The following is a 22,729-nucleotide window of genomic DNA, read 5'->3' as shown; positions in this document are numbered from 1 at the left end:
ACATGATGAATAAAAAACGGGCGTATTTTTTTTAGGCCGGGGTTTGCATGTCTGACGCGGCGGAATATCTGTTTCGCCGAACTGATATATTGAATACTCTTTTCAAGACCAGACTGCAACCTGACTGCTGAGTGTGGCCTTTATGTCTCCATTAGTCGACCGTCATTCATAAATTCGTTGTCATTTCAGACTCATTCGTAGCCTTTGGTTGATTTGGAACCGGCCCTCACCTAGCTCCCTTTATTTTGTCGGGTGAAATATATCAACCAAACATTTGAATGACAATTGCTTGTTTGACTTTTTAACTCGTTTCGGTCGTATTCACGATACATCTCATCGAATATTATAGCCCGACGTATTTCTTGTTTACAACAAGAAATCTGTGAGGTTATGCATACTTAACATACATGTAAAACAAACGAGAATTTACCATGTCGATTTTTTACTGACAAGTCCGACATCAAATATATCAGTACATATATCTTTGGATCCATATACTATCATTTTATGATAGAATATCAATAGGGAGAAAACAGCATAAAATTTTTTCAACACTTACACTTTACAAATACAAATACAAATAAATACAAATATTTTATTGGCACAAACACAATTACAATAATTGGCAATGGCCCATACAACTGGTATACAAATAGTAATAATGCATAGAATATCAATAGGCATATTTAGAACAATATCATCGAACGATATCAATATCATCAACAGTAAATGATTAAAAAAAAATATATCAATTACATAGTTGGTCAAACATATTAAGTATTGAAAATAATGACAATATTAATATGTAATATTATGAACAATGATTATTAGCAATTTTATAGAGTTTGTTCTGCTTTACGCAGGTTCAAATTGTCTGAGATGAAAGAGGAAGTTAATTTTAGGATTGTGTATGAATTATTATTTAATAAAAAGATTATATTATTTTCATGTTTTTGAAATTTTGTAGGATCAACGATTATATTTGAAACTTTATGGTAAAATATGTCCCTCTTAGTTGAGTATTTTTCACAATGTAAAAGAAAATGTTTTTCATTTTCAATTTGACTAGAATTACATACAGAGCAGTATCTCTCATTTCTGGGAATATTTAGATGTCTCCCTCTTTCAATCATCAGTGTATGAGCGCTTATACGGATCTTACATATTGCAGCTCTGTCACTTCTGTTTTTTAATATATCAACATAGGGTGGTCTTCTGCCCATTATGTAGACACTTTTGAAAAAGTCTAACTTTTTGGATTCAAATATATTTGCATTTTGAACTTGCAAACATTGGTCATTAATTCTTTTTTTAATAGAATTTAAATTACCTTTAACATAATTAAAGTTATTGATGATATAAGACATTTCAAGTTCATTCAAAAGACTCTTGACCTTTATGACCCAAGGGTTTGAATCTACAGATTTAGTGAATATATTATATGCCAAAGAATTTTCCGAAGAAACTATATGGTTCAGGTAGTTGAATATTGAATATAATATTTTATTTTTCAAGGGAATTCTATTAAGTTCAGCTCGACAATTCTATTAAGTTCAGCTCGACAGCAACTATAGAATATACATGCCCCACGCCAGGAACCGTTTAAAATGTGCATTTTACACTTATTTTATGTTTTTACGGCCAAAAAAGGTAAAAAAAAACCAACTTAGCCCTTTCCAAATTCCTGGATCCCGCGCCCCTTACATGAATTCCAAGGAAAATTAGTCTAGGCACATAAATCATATTTAAAGATTAATCCACAACTGTAAAACAATATAAAAACGAAGAAATATATATTCCATTGTTTACACATATGTGAAAAATTTCTTTTATTACACATTAATGATCAAGTAAAATAAAGGACATTTTTACCTAGGGAATCATGATTAATGAAATGGATGATAAATTACTAGGAAAAATAGTCTGGGAAAACAAATTGCTGATATCAGCCTATAAATATTAGCAGAGACATATAAAACAATTATATGTCTCTTATATTAGTAAATTATTTTACCATAGACTTTTACACTAGTTAATATTTGTTCGCCCGTACTCTTTAAATCGGGACCTATTTAGCTTTTACACTTTGACTAGCAGATGGGTGCTCCTTCGAAAGGAGGATTATACCGCAGTCGATTATATTAATACATGGATTGCATTCTTTCCCCTCTACGTATCCGTCCCCCCTGATGCCGAGGATCAAATTTCAGATCAGATTGGAATCTCGTGTCAAAGAATCTTATTTAAAAACGCATACATGAAAAGAACTTGGTAAGGTCTACTGTAAAAAGTTATTTCGCATAGCTAGAGATGTGTAAAATGAAGGGAAATATACGTGTACTCATAAATGAAGAATAAAGAGGTGCATTCATTCTGTATTTTCATAATTAGTTAAAACATTTATTTATAGTGGATTGGGAAACAAGTTTTGCAACTTATATTAATCCCTTTCCACTTTGCGGGTGCGAGTGCTGCCTTATAGCGGCATTAGCCTGCTCTTTTTCGAAATCTACAAGGGTGTCTTTAACGTGCAAGAGATATGGCTCTCTCTTAACACGGGTCAGCTATTTTCATAAATTTTATTATTTGTGCATGCCATGTTTGGCTTCCATTATATCATGTTTCTAGTGATATTGCCTAACAAGCTTAATTTTCCTGGATTCTTTTTGTTTTTCAGTCTTTATAATCTATTCCTCCAAGAGTTATTGCTTTGTAAATGTATGCAAAGAAGAAATATCTTGTATTAAAAAGCATAGGAGGATCCAGGATGGGGGATCCCCCCTTTTCTAGGGGAAAATTTGGTTAATTTTATGGCACTGGCTACGGTTACATGGAAATGTAACAATAATAAAAATGTTATTGTTACATTGAGGACTAAATGCCGGAATGCATGGTTGGATAAGGAACAGATTATTTACGAATGTAACAATAATTATTGAGGCTACGGTTACATTGCGTTATTGTTACATGAAAAACAGCAATGTTCGATGGGACTAGTAATATGTACTAAATAATAAAAGTTGAAGACATTATCTTATATTAACAATACATACAAGTATAACATACAATTTTTTGATTTTTTTATAGTATGTCCTCCATGGATTCTGAAATCGGACTCGGACATCTCTTAAACTGAGTTTTACTATGCGTAGTGTTGTGAGTTTGTTTTTTCTACATTGGCTAGAGGTATAGGGGAGGGTTGAGAGCTCATAAACATGTTTAAGCCCGCCGCAATTTTGCGTCTTTCTCAAGTCAGGAGTCTTTGCATGGCCTTTGTTAGTCTTGTATGATTTTTTTAATGTTAGTTTCTTGTGTAGAATTCGGAGTTTAGTATCAGTGACGTCCATTATCACTGAACTAGTATGCATATTTGTTTAGGGGCCAGCTGAAGGACGCCTCCGACGGGTGCGGGAGTTTTTCGCTACATTGAAAACCCATTGGTGACCTTCGGCTGTTGTCTGCTCTATGTTCGGGTTGTCGCTTTGGCACATTTTCCATTTCCATTCTCAATTTTATACATGTATACAGAAGTTCACAGTGTTAGTTCACAGTTAGCAAACTTTGCTTTTGATGTATCAATGTTTGGTAAGTGCGTTTGTATAGCTGTATGGAATTTGTGTCTTGATATTGTTTCAGTTTCGTTTCAAACGCATCCCATGCAAGATTTAAATTTTTCACCTAAAAAAAATTGGTAATAGGAATCTCTTCATCTTTTGTTCAAAGTATAATGACAGTAGTACGAGTAGGTGTGCAGTTAAATACTTAAAAGTGAAGTTTTCTCAGCCCGAATTTTCAACAACAAACCATTAAACAATATTTTTCGCCTTTGGCACTACTAATTTGAAGTAGTATCTTTAAGAACATCAAATCCATTAATACCTAAAACTATTTAAACACCATTTGTTGAATAATAATATTTATTATTTATTATTATAACAAGTATTATTTAGTAGACATAAATGAATTAAGCAACAAAACTATATAGAAGATTTAAGTTTAATAAATCTAGCGTACATTGCTGTTTTTCATGTAACATTAACGCAATGTAACCGTAGCCTCAATAATTATTGTTACACTCGTAATTAATCGGTTCCTTACCCAACTCTGCATTCCGGCAATTAGTCTCCAATGTAACAATAATATCTTTATTATTGTTACATTTCCATGTAACCGTAGCCAGTGCCTAATTTTATAGGGAATCACTGAAGCATGATTGGAGCAGGCCCACTTATGTCAGTCAACAGCTCCTCCCCCTTATGAAATAATAACAGCACAATGCAATGACTTAGATTCCAAAATTACTGATCCTAAAACTGACTGTAAAGATTCTAAACCACTTAGAATGAAATTCAAAACAGTGTGGCTGTGGCCATTGATTGACACATTAAATTCATCCATTGACTGGGACAATTTACGTGAACTTTTGTCTGTAACGACCACTATTCACGACGTTCCTACGATAGGCATTTAAACTGTGGGGTCACCAAGGTTTCTTAACGCCTTTAATTATAAAATAATTCGAAAAAATAATCAGAAATAACCTTTATGTTTTGATTTAAATAATTGATATAAATCAAAACATCGTGTTATTTCTGATTAATTTTTTCGAATTACTTTATTAAGGTGTTGAGAAATTGGTTTCTTTCCCCCTTACCTATATTCCCTATCAACAATGCTGGTTGTTAGAATGAAGTACAAAGAACTTCTGAAGGATTTGCCTTCAACTGCAATTATATTGTATGCTGGCGAAACAAAACTATCCATAGCCGCTGTATGTTTATGCACCTGTCCTGATTGATTCAGGAGCATGTCGTTCAGCAGTTATCGTTTGTTGATGTTGTTCATTGGTATTTTCTCGTTTGGATATAAATTAGATCGTTGGTTTTCCTGTTCGAATTGTGTACGCTAATAATTTTGGGGTCCTTTATAGCTTGCTGTTTGGTCTGTATCAAAGCCCTGTGTAAAAGGCCGTACTTTGACCTTTGTTTGTTGATATCAGGTTGAGAACAACCCTCCCTCAGACAAGGGGTAATTTTACTGATGTTAAAAAGAAAATAGAAATACCAAGGATTTGTTTAGTTCTTCTATACAAAACCTTAGAACACTTAGAATTTTGTACTCAAAAAGAGGAGAGCTACATCATATTTTAAACAATTTTTTCTAAAAGAGGGGTCCACTTATTTTGAATAATATTAAACTGTTAAAGTAAATGTGTTAACATGGTTAAAGTCCAGGAATATTACTAAATTCTTGGACATGTTTTGACCATTTAATACCAGATAGATATATAGTTCTATGAGAAAATATGAGCCCTTTTGTACTAACAAATATATTATAACTTATATTGATCCCTCATACAACATGTAAAAGGGATATTTATAACATTAAGGGGTTGCCCCCAAACTGATTATGATTTGGATGGAGAATTGTCTCATTGTCAGTCACACATACATAGACCAGATTTAATTATTTCTTGGTGAACAGGGAAAAATTACTTCAGAAATTAAAGAAATGTCAAAGTACAAGGGATAAATCAAGTTTTAATATTGTCAAAACCTATTATTTTATGTTTACAAAAAAAAATTATAATCGCTCGCCTATACTTTTTAAGCTTCGCCTCAAAAATTTGCAAATTAAATATTTTTTCATTAAAATTTTCAAATCGCTCGCTCGCCCCAAATTTTGGAGTCCAAAAATCCGTAGAACAAGAAATTAAATTGGTGTGGCCCTATGTAAAAGTTTCTTTAAATGCTTTTTTTCTAACGTATATATATTTTTAGCTTATTTTGGGTTTTTACCTAACTTTACCCACGTCCAAAAACTTGTCTTCTTGTAATCAGCATGGCTTAATACAGGTAATTACCGGGGTATTGTAAATGTGACATATTCGGGTATTCTAACAGTCAACTTCCTGGCAGGCTTGTTTAATTTAATACACAATGAACAAGGTCAACGAATCACATGCGTGATCGCGAGTGAACCAGGTGTGCACCGGTAAAATTTATAAAATATACCATACCAATATAAAACTGTCCGTGATATACGGCCTGTGTACAAAATCTAACAATTTTTTTAAGAGTGATCGCAAGAATACGTATAGATTATCCCACTGTTATCTAATTTCAATTTTATTTATATATATTTCAGCACCTATTCTTCCGTTTCTATATATAACTGTTAATCCCGTTATTTCGTAATTCGTCTAGTTTTTATCCTCACATATGTGACTTCATTTTCACTCTAGAAAACAGTGGTATATTTTGAAATGAATGCCGTTTTATTTTAATAACTGTTCATTCATTTTACATGTGAAATAAGAATATCAATTTGTAATCTTCGGACTATACTAATGCAGAATATACTGTGCAGGTTTGCTTTCGTCTAACGAGATAAGAGAACTGAAAAAAACTGTCATATAAAAACAAGCACGCTCAAATCAAAATATAAAATTATGTGAGTAAAAGTTAACTTGAACAGCAAAATTAACAACCTTTGATCTCGAGTGTATTGGTAATAAATTTATGTGTTTTTTTATAGTATAGCTCCTTCCATAATCCAAATGATATCAGATAATTATTTTTCATAAGATTAACCCTTCCGACTTCACTTAAATCTGAGACTGTGTTATAGTAGTTTCAGCTAAAATCTAATGGCAAACGCTAGAAGTAAAAATGTAATACAGGTACACCTTTCTTTGATCATGGCTTTCAAATGTCTAAATTTAAGTGTTCCCGTACATTTTTTGCCTTTATAAGACAATTAAAATGCTTTTGTAAAAACTAGTTCTATTTTCCATCATAAGAGTTATATCATTTTATTCCGAAAACTAAATTTAAAGGGAAACTTCGCAAAAAAATCAAAAATTGATATTATGTCCATTCTGTATAAAAATGCTCAAATTTATAGATATTAAAGTTTTATTCCGCTAAATAAGAGATCACCATCGATTTTAAATTTTGAGTATCAGTTCTCTACTCTCCGCCATCTTGTCACCTTCTCCGATGAAAAATCCCGATATGTCAATAAACCACAAAGGAACAAAACTACAGTAAACGATGTAGTCGTAATTGCGTGTCGATATCTTGTCAATCGTACGGTTGTTTTATCTGACTGACTAACTTGATACGGAAAATGGTCTTATATTTTTAAATAACCATATAGTCTGTTATTTTTAAACTGATAATATTGTAATTAGTTAAAAAGTCAAAGTTCAAATCATAAAATGATAAATAAGTGTTCCGTGGAAATTGTTTTCGAAAATCTAATTCGTTCATAATTCTTTCAAGTAATAAACTTTATTTAAATAAATTCGGATCTTCCCTTATCTGATCACCAGCATGGCTAAAGGTATTACTCCCAAAGGTATTGGAAGGGGTGTAAGGTGACACGTCCAGGTATTCAATCGATTTCCTGTCCGGCGGGCTTGCAAGTTCATGCATCGTTTCACTTCTGTAGGTATTGATCAGTGTACACGACCGTTACTTATAACTTTCCATTTTGAACTATCAGGTGCATGTATAATATACATTTTTGTCTTGCGTGTCCGAAAGTGATATAATATACTAGTCATTACTGAACTCATACGCTTGTTTATAAATAACATTTCTGGTGTAAAGAATATTATTTATAAAAAAAAAAATAATACAAAAAAAATAATTGAAGAAATACAAATCTATTTACATATTTTTCCAAGGGTTAATTTTGGAAAATGTAATATATACTCGTTGTCAATAGTTTAGGACAGATTGGAACATACCAGAATTATTGATCTAAAAAAATGTGCGCACTTGTCGACGAGTCGTGTATACATACGCCTGGTAGAAAGTTACGGAACTATATAGTCAGTAGCGCAATTTAAAATATGTATACATGTATACATTGAACATAAGAAAGAAACATACATTTTGTGTAAATTGTGGTAAAAGTTTTGTAAATAGACTAGTCCATGTATGCCAACAGTATGTAATCAACGAATTCGATAGACTATTGTATACCAAAAGAAGAAGAAGAAAAAAAAGAAACAATTTGATTTAAATACAGGTCAATTTATAACTTGCTTTGGTTCATCGAAGTTAAGAACATAGTAAACTCACAGATTTATATATCAATTAAATTGTTCTCGAATAAAGGACGAAATTCGTCATCATCACAATTGTTCCAACATTCATGTAAAATATATGCAACTGGACGTACACTAATAATCCCCAAGGAATGTGAATATTTTCTAGGAAAACTATTGAGTATCAATTTCGGGATTTATTTTCTTTCTTGATATTCAATGACAGCAATTTAAAGAATAAACTGCTTGTCGGATATTTGTCCGCTTTAGGGGTATTCTTGCAAGTTGAACAGACTTATAATAACATTCAAAAATAGGGAAAGATAACATTAAATTCGTTGTCTTTTAATTTTAAACATCGTTGATCAAATAGTTATTTTTAAAGTATATATATACGTTGGGAGACGACGATTATTATAGTTGTCTCAGATTTTAATAAGGACGTTCCCCATTATGAATAAATTTGGTTGACGTTTATCACACTTGAAAAGAATATCTATTCGTAATTTTTCGATTCCATTACAAAAATATTTTTTTCTTTATTCGTACATATTATATTCCGCTTCGGTAGAGTTATCTTCAGATAGTTTCATATATTAATTAATACATGGCTTTCAAAAGTCTAAATGTAAGTGTTCTCGTACATTGTTTCGCCTAATAAAGACAAATAAAAATGATTTAGTAAAGCTATTTCTAATTTCTAAGTCCCCCTTTTTTATGAGACATAAATCAAGGACAAGACTTGTATATCATTTCATTCTGACATATGAATTAAGTTTCCCGTCTTTAACCGAAAATTGTGTATTTCTTAGTAAATTAACTTATTTGAATTCAAATAAATAATAGCACCAAATATAATTAAATAATTCCACGGCGACCAATTTTTATTTGTCACCAACTTGAATATGTATTTTTAATGTGTGTATTAAATGCTACCACTGATCCGAATAGACAGTCACACCTGGCAAGGTGTGCCCTAGAGGCGTGGTTAAATACCGAAGTGCAAATAACAATTTACCTTTCAACAAGCCATCTACGAGTATTGCCACAGAACCGTGAATACACACATCGTATAAACCTAGCCATAGCAGAGATAGTAAAAGGTCAATAATAGTACACCAACATATTGTCTTTACAGATTATTGTACTTTAATTTGTTCACCTTATCAGTCCGAAAATGCATTTATTAAAAATAAATTTATAACTTTTTGTGTTGTCTACAAAAATAATTCGAATATATACGTTTAACATAGATAATTTATCTCACGAATGAGTACAATTGAACGTCTGTGCGTTTTATCTTCTTATTATCGGATGGTTATTAGATAAAGCATAAGTCATCGGCGCGCTTACGATTACGTTAAAATATGATTAAAAACCAAGACTTTAACCGGTTCATTTTTGGAAAGATTAGAACTTGTTCTAAATCTTTACTTAGGCACCTGCCTCCCCCCTAACAACAGGACAGGTTAGCTACTGTTACTAAATGTATTCACACTGAAATATAGTTCCCTATGGTTCTCATGTATGTGCACATAATACACATGTAAACTGAAAAAAAACTGGGTATATTATTGGAGCAGTTCATTCAAGAATGTATGTCATTAAGGTGTGTTGATGTGCAGGCTTTTTAAAAAAACATTTTGATTAGGTAACTGGGAATTGATTCAACTAGTATGATTGACAACTGTCATTATCACTAAACAATCAAAGACTAGGTGGACCTTTAATTACAATGCCCCACCTCCTAAACTGCCAATCAAATTGACCACATTACCTATCAACCTCAGTCTTACATGATTATTCAGACCACTCAATATACATATAATTCTTAAAACACAAACATTTGACCTCATAATTGAATACACAAATGTGTATATTAGATGTTTGATATTTATAAGGATGATAGATTTATTTATTGCCAATTACTTTTGATCTACATTACATAAAGTGATTCTGTAAATTATATCTGAAAGATAAATGATTAATGGATTAACAAGATCTTAAAAAAAATGAAATATGAATATAAATATGAATAAATAAAAGGTATTCAAGTAAGGCCTATAATTTACTTGATAAATTTCCAATAATCATCTGTAATTAATCAACAATTAGATTAATTTTAGTACACTTTTTTTCATCAGGAATTAACTTGAAACAGTTTTAAAATTTTTAAACTTTTAATTATAACAAACCATTGTTTATTAGTTTATTTCCCATCAATCATTATGTCTATTTTAGTCATTTGAATTTTTATTAGAAGTGAATATATATTTTTGCAATCAAGAAAGAATCCACATTTCAATTAGATAAGTTATTTAATTGGTTTACGTTGAAAAAGTACATTTTAATGCCCTGTGTTGAAAAATACTTTAAAAATTGATCAAAAGACACTCTAAAACTTTTAATCTCCAATGCCATATAACCTCTGTTTCAACTTACAAAATGCCCCAAAACAACATTTTTCAATTTTTTTTGTTGACACTCTAAAGTTTTAAGCTGTTGGTCCAGATTTTTGTCTTACAAGGATAGTTGGTAACATTTACTAGAAGAATTTTTGCATTTTTTTGTTTTTTTGAACTTGTTCAGAACTGGCAACATAATTTTTATAAGATATAAATTGCAGTTTAAATAAAACTATGCAAATTAAGAGACCCATATTATTTAATTTGAGCTCATTTTATCCTCATACTGGAAAAGCAAGTTTCCTTCTAAAGACCTGCTGTAAATGCAATTTTCAGCAATAGTGCTTTATAAATGTTCATTTTTCCCCACCATACCTTAATATGAAATAATTCAAACTACTCTTCTAATCTTTCCATGAGTGATTTCCATCACTTTGATTCAGTTTAGTTACTTATTTGAATTCAAATAAAATAATAGCATCAAATATAATTAAATAATTCCACGGCGATTCACTTGTATTTGTCAACACCTTGAAAATGTATTTTAAATTTGTGTATTAAACGCGACCGCCTGTCTTATAATCCACTGATCCGAATAGACAGTCGCACCTGGCACGGAGTGCCCTAGTGGCCAAGCTAATTACCAATCTTTAAATAACATTTTACCTTCACAAGTCTTGTCGGAGAATAATACAAACATCGCATCAACTTAGTAATAACGTAGATAGTAAAAGGTCAATAAGCGTAAACCTATATATTGTCTTAACAGTTTAAAGTTATATACTTCAATTTATTCACTTTATCAGTATGAAAAAGCATATATTAAACATGTTAAAGCAAAATAATAATAATAAAAATTTCTTGTGCTGTCTACAAAAATAAATCGAAATATTTAGGGAAATATAGAAAAATTATCTCATGAATGTGTACAACTGCACGTCTGTGCGTTTTATTTTCTTATTATCGGGTGGTTATTAGATTTAGCATTAGTCATCGGCGCGCTTACGATTACGTTAAAATATAGTTAAAAACCAAGACTTTTAATGATTGTATTTTAAATACCGGCATGCAAAAACCAGGAGAAAACGTCACGACCTACAGGAAGTAATTAATATTTTTTCATTAATTATTGAATTTCTCCTTTATTACTGCACATATAGCGATAAAACTTTGTGAATATATATATTATGTCATAATGAACATATTTAAACCATAAGTAAAAAATCGTGAATTTTCCCTTTAAGATATGGTAGTTGATCCTTCGCATGTGATCGATCAAATCACTGACACTTTTCAATTTGTTGTGTTCATGGAAAATTACAAACAGACAAGTTGTTGTCGTATATATGTGCGAAGTAACTCACATAGTCCACTCGTTATATTCTGCTGATGTACGCTGCCAAATAGAGTAATTCGTTCGATGTTGATTTAAGTCCAATTTTCATATTTCTGTTTATTTTGATATTAATCATGTGTTAATAGCTAGCACAGAAGAGACATACATTAAAAATTAAAATGCCGAACATAAATAAACTTTAACAAAATCAATGTAAAATCAATGCGGAAAAGAGTACTATAAAAATGCGGAAACGTAGTGCCAAAATGGGGTAATGTAAAATGCTGCTTTATTATTACCATACTCAATAAAATTATGTGACTGATATAAAGAAAGTCCAGATGCCATTTTACAACCATGGTATCACAGAAAGTTACCAAAAGGGGTCTTGCCGCTGAGACTATAATTGGATAAAATCATATGACTTTAGTGCAGAGCTCTACATGCCATTATAAATACATGCTAATTAGTCGTTGTTATTCCTTTTCAATATTACTTCCACGGTCTGAGATTACTCTGATGTCCACCACATGAACAAGTGTTTTGATATGACATTCCACGGCCCCAGATTGCCTGGCAAAAAAGCTGTTTGACTGTCAGAGTAAACAGCCCCAGCTTGTCAGGCAAAACAGTGGGATTGATGTCAGGTCAGAGTAAACGTCCCCAGCTTGTCTGGCAAAACAGTGGTTTGAGGTCAGAGTGATCTCAGACTACTGTAGTCTGTGAAGACTGCCTTAGCTTTGTCTATCCTTCTTATTGGAAGCAAGACAACACGCCCCACAGGGTTATCACTATGGACATTTTTACCTAGGAATATTAATGAAATGGACATAAATTCTTATGAAAAAAGTATAGGGCAAAGTAAAAATAACTCTAAATCAAATTATGTCAATGAAAAACTATCTTTATTTCCTGATGGATTAATTACATTTTGTAATACATGTACAAATATTTCCTTTAAATGTAATGAATAAATAGAAAATATCCTTAACAAATTTTATTTGTTGATTATAGGGAGTCTATATCGCCTTCTTAAAAATTACCTACATCATTTACTATGACTACATGACAACAATAACTACACTGTAGTCTGCATTGGTTTTTTGTCGAGCCTGCAACTTTTGTTGCAGAAAGCTTGACATAGGGATAGTGATGTGTTGGCGGCGGCAGCTACGGCTGTGGCGGTGGCGGCATTAGCTAACTTCTTAAAAAAGCTTTATATTTTAGAAGGTGGAAGACCTGGATGCTTCATACTTTGTATATAGATGCCTCATGTTACGAACTTTCCTCATTTCATAGATCAGTGAACAAGGTTAAGTTTTGGTGGTCAAGTCCATATCTCAGATACTATCAGCAATAGGTCTAATATATTCGTTGTATGGAAGGACTGTAAGGTGTACATGTCCAACTGGCAGGTGTCATCTGAACCTGACCTCATTTTCATGTTTCAGTGGTTATATTTGAGTTTTTGTGTTTTGGTCTGTTTTTCTTATACTATATGCAATAGGTCTACTATATTTGGTGTATGGGATGAATCCGATGATTGTATGGTGTACATGTCTAGCTGACAGGTGTCATCTGACCTTGACCTCATTTTCATGGTTCAGTGGTCAAAGTTAAGTCTTTGAGTTTTGGTCTTTTTTTCTAATACTTTATGCATTAGGTCAACTATATTTGGTGTATGGAAATATTTTATGATCTATATATGTCTGTTATGCAGGTTTTATTTGACCTTGACCTCATTTTCATGGTCCATTGCTAAGTGTTTAAAAGTGTTTGTGTTTTGGTCTGTTTTTCTTAATTTATAAGCAATAAGTCAACTATATTTGTTGTATTGAAAAATTGTTAGCTGTACATGCCTGGCATGGTTCATCTGACCTTGACCTCATTTTCATGGTTCATTGATCAATGTTTCCTTTTCTTGGTTAATGTTGAGTTTATGTGACAGTTGTAATAAAGCTTTATATTTAGGTCTATCAACATCTATAATACTAAAATTACGAGGTCCAATTTGTCAGCCGTCATCACGTAAAAACGACGAATCACAGAATTCAACTTTATATATAACTAATATAGTACAAAGGTGTAGATTAAAAATTACACCACTCCAGGCCCTTTTGTTTTCCACGTAATTAATATTGCCAATAATTAAGAAGTTCCAGGTAGAGTCCGCTACCGATACCAATAGTAAAGTTACCTGTTACCTATTACCTTATCTGTACGTTCCGCATCTGACAGGCGCACCACCAAACGTTGTATTCAGGATTAATATGCTATATACACGGGTCATAACCACAGGGTTGACACTACTAAATTGTCAAATTGTTACCTATTGTAGTATTTTAATCAGTAACACTTTCTAAGATAACAATATGAATACTAAAATTCTGGACTAAAAATAAGGCGTATAGGTACAGTTTTCAATTTGTTAGTGGGCATGACGTAAAACAGCGAAGCAAAGAATTCAACTTTATTTATAACTTATATAGCCGTCATCACGTAAAAACGACGAATCACAGAATTTAACTTTATATATAACTAATATAGTACAAAGGTGTAGTTTAAAATTACACCACTCCAGGCCCTTTTGTTTTCCACGCAATTAATATTGCCAATAATTAAGAAGTTCCGGGTAGAGTCCGCTACCGATACCAATAGTATAGTTACCTGTTACCTATTACCTTATCTGTACGTTCCGAATCTGACAGGCGCACCACCAAACGTTGTATTCAGGATTAATATGCTATACACACGGGTCATAACCACAGGGTTGACACTACTAAATTGTCAAATTGTTACCTATTGTAGTATTTTAATCAGTAACACTTTCTAAGATAACAATACGAATACTAAAAATCTGGACTAAAAATAAGGCGTATAGGTACAGTTTTCAATTTGTTAGTGGGCATGACGTAAAACAGCGAAGCAAAGAATTCAACTTTATTTATAACTTATATAGGACAATGCTGTTGATTAAAAAATACTCCATTCCAGGACCTTTTGTTTTCCAAATAATTAATATTATTGTTTCAGTTCGACGGGTTCAAACAGAAAGACTTGAAAGCAGAGAAAAACTGTGTATCTTATAATCGGCATGACTTTATCAGATGACAATACTTATACTAAAATAAGGCTTGCGCATAGTTATATACTTTAATTCAGTCACGGACCCGTGATATCACGGGTGTGTTCTAGTAGTATTAATGATTAGTAAAGAAGGCGAGACATTTCAGCGTGTGCACTCTTGTTTACCTATACATCTTTTATTCATGAGGGCATATATTTGTAAACTGCCTCTGTGGTCCTGTGGTAGTGTCTATGCCTCAAGTGCAGGAGGTTGTGGGTTCGAATCCTGGCTGGGTCAAACCATAGACTTTAAAATTGATGTTCGCTGCTTCAGCGCTAAGCACAAGGCATTAATTAGTAATTAGAACATGACTGGCCAGCTTGTAGTCAGAATAATGTGTCCGGGTAAAATGATGTGTCCTCTGTGGGCTGTTATCTTGTGAACTAGCACGTTAAAAATCTGGCTCAGAGTATCGGTCTAGTACAAACAGAATTTTCAGCTGGATATTAAGCAGCTGCCCATCATCATCATACATTTTAAAAAACTCTATCCGCATTTCATTTAAATTCATTTATACAATACATGACAGTTTATTTTATGAGTTGGCATAAGCATTTTAATTTTTAAGTTCTAAAAATGTTTTCAATTTTGCAGATACATGTACATTGTACTAACAAAATGACTGTGGTACAGAAGCTTCAAAAAGAGTTAATGAAGACACTGAAGCAGGATGGTATCTATGATGAAGTTCTTACAAAGTTTAAAGATTGTAAAACAAACAAAAGTAGAATTCAGCTGGTTGCACAGATAGATGGTGTAAATAAACATTTTGACACTATCCCCGACACTAAACAAAAGTCATCTGATACTTCTATTAGGTTTAGAAATGAAGGAAATACATTCTTTCAGAAGGGAGAGTTTCAAAGAGCGCTGGATAAATATAACCAAAGTGTAGTATATGCTCCTGCATTGTGTTCTGATGATCATTCCAAGGACACACATAAGGGAGACAACTTAGAACTTTCCTACGCCTTAGCTAACCGCTCAGCTGTCTTTTTTCATCAGAAAAGCTATGATGATTGTTTGAATGATATTGATTTAGCCATTCAGAATGAATATCCTAAATCTTTGATTTATAAATTACATGAAAGAAAGGCAAAGTGTTATGTTGAAAAGAAAGAAATACCAAAAGCTACTGAATCATTTCAAAATGCACTTAATTCATTGTCAGATGCTGAACTTGATGACAAAAAATCCCAAAATATCAAAAACTCAGTTGAAAAGTCCATTGAAAAATGCAAGAAAAGTGTATCAAATAATGATGGAAAGGCAGGAACCCAGTCAATCCAGAAATTTCATGGTCCACTTCCAACCATTGAGAGGAGAAGTAAGATATTCCCGTCTGCATCTGATGCTGTTGGGATAACTGAGAACGAAGAAACAGAATTTGGACTGGCTGCCACACGAGAAATTTATGTTGGTGAAGTACTAATAATAGAAAAGGGCTATACTTCCATTGTATTACCGAAGTTTGATACCATCTACTGTCATCATTGTTGTCAGAGAGTCGTGTCTGCTCATCCATGTCATCAATGTAGTGAAGTCATGTTCTGTAGTGGTACATGTCACATGGAATCATGGGAAGAATATCATTCGTTAGAATGTCCATGTTTAGGAACGGTGAAGCAGGCCAATTTGGGCCTTGGTTATCTAGCCTTTAAGATGGTAGTGAAAGCAGGATTGTCTTTAGTAATGGAATATGAAAGTCAAGAACAAGAGGATGGATGCAAGAGGTCTGTTGGCTTCAATACTGATGGTGTTTATAATTCTGCTGATTACAACACTGTATATAGCTTAGTTAATCATAGTGAAAAACGTACACCAGAAGATCTGTTTAAGAGAAGTCTACAAGCATATTTTCTATTGAAATGTCTAGAGAAGACTAGCTACTTTAATGAAGATGAGAGGAAAGTATCATTTGCTGACAAATGTTACGTAGCTGGGCATATATTACGACATATCATGATGCTACCATGCAATGCCCATGAAGTATCAGAACTTGCGCTGAAACCAGAATGTTTGCCAGAATCTGAAACCAAGGAGATAGGATCAGGAATCTATCCTATACTCAGTCTTATCAACCATTCATGTGACCCTAATGTGGTGAGACACTCATATGGTGATGTATGTGTGGTCCGTGCAATAAAGAATATTGATGCTGGTGAAGAAATAGCAGATAATTATGGTGCTCTCTATCCATTAACAGTATGTTCTGAAAGAAGAGAAATCTTAAAACCACAGTATTATTTTACATGTAATTGTAAAGCATGCCGAGAAGATTGGCCATTGTATTTCAACATACCTGTTGATGTACCCAAGTTCAGATGTCAGAAATGTAATGGGCCTGTGGTCATTCCTCCGGACAGGAAGACAGAGAACTCTGTTTGTCTCAATTGTTCACATGTCCAAGATACAACCGATGTTATTGTCAAACTCCACCAGTCACAAGATGAATATCAGAATGTTCTACAACAAGTCCTTACTGGAGAGAAATTACACGAAGCTCTGCCCAGGTTAGAAGCATATCTTCAGTTCCTATATAAAACTGTTTGCATACCATGGCAGGACTGTAACAATTGTCAGGAAGCTATCAAACAATGCTACGCTGTACAAGCAAGCTGCTTTATTGCTAGCTGAATTAACCATTCAATGTTTTTAGGTGCTTTAAATATGTGCAATCCCATGTTGAAAAAAAATAGGAATTAGGAACATGCACAAGTTCAATGAAATTAGATTTTTATTATTCTATTTTAATTTATGATTGGGAATTTCTAATTAAAAGGTGTTTTATTCAAGTGTCTTAATGTGTCTGGTACTTGCATTTTTTTGCTTGACTCACTGCTTTCCTTATTTCCATATCAATTGAGTGCATACTTTCAAGTATTGCTGGAACATATTTTTTGTGAAAACTGGTTCATGTTTATATTATTAAAATTTCTAAACTTCATGTTTTAGCCATTTGCCAGTGCTACAAACTTCCTAATTTTTGCTATTATTTGAGTATAGATGTATGTGTAATTGAAATTCTTTGTTTGAGTCAAAACAACAATGAGCACTTACTCAATATTCTCAGATTTGTTACTAGTTTATTTTGTACATTTGTTTGTGATATCATGTTTAAGTAATATGCACAACTTTTTATGTCAAAGCATTTATAAATATTTTTGAATTTCCCTTGTGATAATTACAACTGAAAAATTAAATGAACATTGTTACATGTAAACAAATGTTAATTGGCATACATATAGCAATGTCAGTTTGTTCATGACAGATGTACTTAAAAGCTGATAAAGTCCAGCTGTATATATATATACAGGTATCAAAGTTACTCTGAAATGTCATCTTGCAATATAAAAATATGGGAGTTGTGGTATTGTGCCGATGAGGAACTATCCTGCAGAGACCAAATGACTGTATGTAAACAACTACAGGTACAGCCTTCAACAATGAGCAATACCTGCACCTTATGGCAAGCTATAACACCACAGGGGTTAACAAAATGTAAACAATTCAAAAAAGAAGAACAGCAGCCTTATTTAATTCAATATTTTTATTTGTTGTATGCTTCAAATTATTATTTATACTAGGTAAAAAAAAAATCTTCTGTCATAAACATGTCCATGATGTGGTGGAAACATTCTCTAAACAAGATATCATTGGTTTACATGGTCAACTGTATATCTTTTACAGTTATCAGGGGCGGATCCAGCCATTTAAAAAAGGGGGGTTCCCAACCCAGGACAAAGGGGGGGGTTCCAACTATATGTCCCCATTCAAATGCATTGATCGTCTGGAAAAAAAAAGAGGGGTTCCAACCCCCGGAACACTCCCCCTGGATCCGCCACTGGTTATTATGATTTAATAATTATTTCATGGTGCCTATTCATAATATATTTGTTAGACTAAATGAACAAGTATGACAATGAGTTATGAACATTGTGTTTGTTTTTTAGAATATTTTTTGTCACCAATCTACACTTGTGTTCCTTTATTAACCTTGTAAGTTGTTTACATATAAATCTTGAATTTTCATGATTAAATGGACTGTTTGTTTCATTATTCTAATGTGAAATATTTAAATTTTTTTGTCATGTTTGTTTTCTCATTTATATTTGCGTTTTCAGTGTTTTGTTATTGTATGTCTTACCAACATTAATACCAATTGAACAATATATGCATTGATGTAAGCTTAAATTGGATCTTATTTTGAGGGGGGAAATCATTTGAGAGAAATTAAAGTTATTACTGTGAAACACTGCACAGTTACATTAATGAAAATGTGTCTGTGTTTATTAATGTTATAGGAGAAAATATTATGTTGGATAACTGTCAGTAATGCTAGCTAGCTCTATAAGTTGAAGTTAAAGTTACAAACTCTCAGTCATGTTGCAGATGGTTAATTCAGTTGCTCAACTGTCAGTTATATTTTAAATGGATAAAGTTCAGTTGGATAACTGTCACATGATATTGTTGGACAATAAAACTGAGAATAGAAATGGGGAAAATATCAAAGAAACAACAACCCGGCCAATAGATTATTCATTTATAGGTGAACTTTTCCAGTTGAATAACTCAATCATGTAATGTTCAGTTGAATAACTAAGTCATGATATTCTTGGACAACTTCAGTTGAATAGCTGACTTTTTTTATTACAAAAAGTCATGTTTACAAGTTCAGTTGAATAAATCAGTCATGTTACAGGTAAACAGTTCAGTCAAATAAATTATCAGTCATGTTAGAGGGGATAAGTTCAGCCCTCACACACTACTAGTCATGCTACATAAGTTCAGTCACATAAATTAGTTAGCATGTGCGGACGAACAAGTTCAGTTGGTCCAAATTAAGTAACATTAACAGTAACTGCAAATTTGATTTTAATCCTTTGTTATCTTTGACTGATATATTATAACACTGAAATGCAACGAATCAGTTACTGTCATGTGTTCCTTAGTTGTTGTTCTTTATGATATGAGATAAGATGAGTTTAACATGTTTTAGCTTAATTATTTAAGATCATCCATATTTTCAATCTTAAAACTGAAGCAATGGATGGTGTGTGATTCCTGTATACTGTAATATATCTACAGATTGTTGTATGATTTATAGCTGAAGTTTTGTGTGAAACCATAGAAAAGTTTGATTTCAGATATTGTTTTTGAGAACATATATAATTTATTACAATGGAATGTTCATTTTTGATGATGCAATAAAATCAATTTCTTACATTGGAGTGTTCTTTACCTTGTGTCAGCAGCTAGGTATTCGGTCAACTGTGATCAACTGTAGACGCAAATCGGCATGGGGTCGGGGGGTGTTCAAGGCCACCGGCATGTCCAGGGAAGGGGGCTCAATGGGGGGAAGCCCCAAGACGCAAAACGGTTTTTAGCATTTTAGTAGCAAAATGTTGTGTACAAAAAAGAACAAAGGAGTAGGTCCGGTAAGGACCGATTTCGGCCTCAAATTTCAGGTTCATCTGACGAAAGATTTTTACCACATTTTAAACATTTAAGTGTCTATTTTATTTGAATCAATTAGTTTATGTGAAAGATTTTAACTGATTTAGTCATTTAAAACGATCCGTTTCAAGCTCAAATATGGAAAATCTAACAAATATGCCGAAAATGGCACTTTTCAGATGGTTTTTGTCAAAAATGAAAGTGCTCGCATCCGTGTTCATCCTCAACCTTTATATTATGTTATGTATTATCATCGAATACAACTTACATTTCAATATTAAGGATGAACACGAATGCGGCCACTTTCGTTTTACACGAAAACCGTCTAAAATTTAACTAAAATGCTAGAATTGTGAAGATTTCAGTAATTTAGCATGACTTAATGGTACTAGTACCCGATATATGTGCATTGTATTGTCAAAAACAGCCCATATTTATGTAGAAGTATTCTGCTGTCCAATAAATAACTAAAATTTTACATTTTAACAATTTTGTAAAACTGCTATATTTTTGGGCAAAAAAGGGGTCTTACTGGACCTACTCCTTTACTAGTTAGTCCGACACTTATCATGGTAAAATAAAATGTGTCTGTCTGTATTATTCCCGTGAGGGAGTTACTGAATATCCTTTCGGGTATAACTGTGACGACAGCACTTGCCAAATCATACCCTGTTATAACCAGAAAACATTAAAAAACATACCCTGTTCTATACATGCTCAGAAAATGTATACCCTGTTCTAGACCGTATAAAATAAGATGCTGTCCTAGACCCGGGTTCTAGACTGTATCTTCAACAGTTGAATAAGAGATCCTGTTCTAGACAAACACTTTTTGTTAAAAAAAACTGTTATCACCAGCAGGGCATAAAAAGCGACCCTGTTCTAACCAACAGGACATGAAAAAGAAACCCTGTTCTTACCAGCAGGGCATGAAAAAGTGACCCTGTTTTGCGGTACACCTATACCACTTAAATATAGTTAGTAACCCCCGGAGTATTATAACGTTTATGTTATAACATATTTTAAGAAATAACTCCGTATATATAACATAGGACTAAGGTAGTTCGAATACTTTCTAAGTACATACTCAATTCTAAATCTGCATATAGAATAGAACAGAAAAGAATATTTCATTTTCCAAATTATAGGGTAGATATATATAAAGAGCATATAAAGAACAATCAGTGAAAGTGCGAGCTACTGATGATACCCCCGCCCAAATATTTCGGTAAACATGAAGTTGTTGAGTTGTGAATCTGAAAAAGCATCACACGATAAAGCTGATTTCAATAAACCCGGAAACCAAATTTCAAAAATCCTTGTAAAGTAGTTCATTGGAAAGATGCAACCAAAATATTCATGGGACGGACGGACGAACACTGGCGGATTGGTGGACAGTTCCCCCCTTGCACACACTTTTTTTTAGAAGCGGCGGTATAATGATTGGGTCAACATTAAGACATTACAATACTAGTATGATATAATTATCTTTATAGCAGCATAAGCCTCAGTCAGAATCGGAACCCAAAACAAAATAGAAAAAAACCAACTAACACATTGATATCAAATAACAGTCAGTATCAAGACCTGAGACTTTTTTCCCATATATAGTAAAGTTTTCTTGTGTTAACATCAAAACAAATTTCGAAGATTCATCATGTTTATTTAACTTTTTAAAGTTCGGACAAGTGCTAGAAATATGCTGAAAGAGTTCATCCCTCAAATATTATAAAGTGAGCATGCGATTAAAAAAGGACGCTCATCCTCAACTTTATCAGTTGTACAATACGATTTTTTGAGAATCTGGCATTTTTAATTCCTAATGTAATGGGTGAGCACCGATTCTTAATTAACATATGAACTGCCTTTTTTTCATAAAATCAATGATATCTAAATATATTTCTTTTTAAAAACAATCTTTAAATGAAATAGGTGTCAAGTTTGCCTTTGTCAGTGTGCATTGTTTGAAATTTTTAATAGATGATTCCAGAAACATATATAAAATTGAGAATGGAAATGGGGAATGTGTTAAAGAGACAACAACCCGACCGAATAAAAAACAACAGCAGAGGGTCACCAACAGGTCTTCAATGTAGCGAGAAATTCCCGCACCCGGAGGCGTCCTTCAGCTGGCCCATAAACAAATATATACTAGTCCAGTGATAATGAACGCCATACTAATTTCCAAATTGTACACAAGAAACTAAAATTAAAATAACACAAGACTAACAAAAGCCAGAGGCTTCTGACTTGGGACAGGCGCAAAAATGCGGCGGGGTTAAACATGTTTGTGAGATCTCAACCCTCCCCCTATACCTCTAACCAATGTAGAAAAGTAAACGCAT

At 32.8% G+C, this 22,729-nt stretch overlaps 1 protein-coding gene across 1 annotated transcript; it reads left to right on the top strand.

Moving 5' to 3' along the window:
• The first annotated feature begins 2,172 nt into the window (after positions 1-2,172).
• On the top strand, positions 2,173-20,153 carry LOC139481067 (SET and MYND domain-containing protein 4-like). The gene is made up of 2 exons (XM_071264137.1): positions 2,173-2,271; positions 15,522-20,153. The coding sequence occupies exon 2, from the start codon at positions 15,546-15,548 to the stop codon at positions 17,562-17,564; it is 2,019 nt and encodes a 672-aa protein (XP_071120238.1). The 5' UTR covers positions 2,173-2,271; positions 15,522-15,545; the 3' UTR covers positions 17,565-20,153.
• Positions 20,154-22,729: the final 2,576 nt, after the last annotated feature.

Source organism: Mytilus edulis, chromosome 7 (assembly GCF_963676685.1).
Source record: "Mytilus edulis chromosome 7, xbMytEdul2.2, whole genome shotgun sequence".
Taxonomy (NCBI): Eukaryota; Metazoa; Mollusca; class Bivalvia; order Mytilida; family Mytilidae; genus Mytilus; species Mytilus edulis.
The sequence above is the reverse complement of the archived record's forward strand: the minus strand, read 5'-3'. Positions and strand labels throughout refer to the sequence as shown.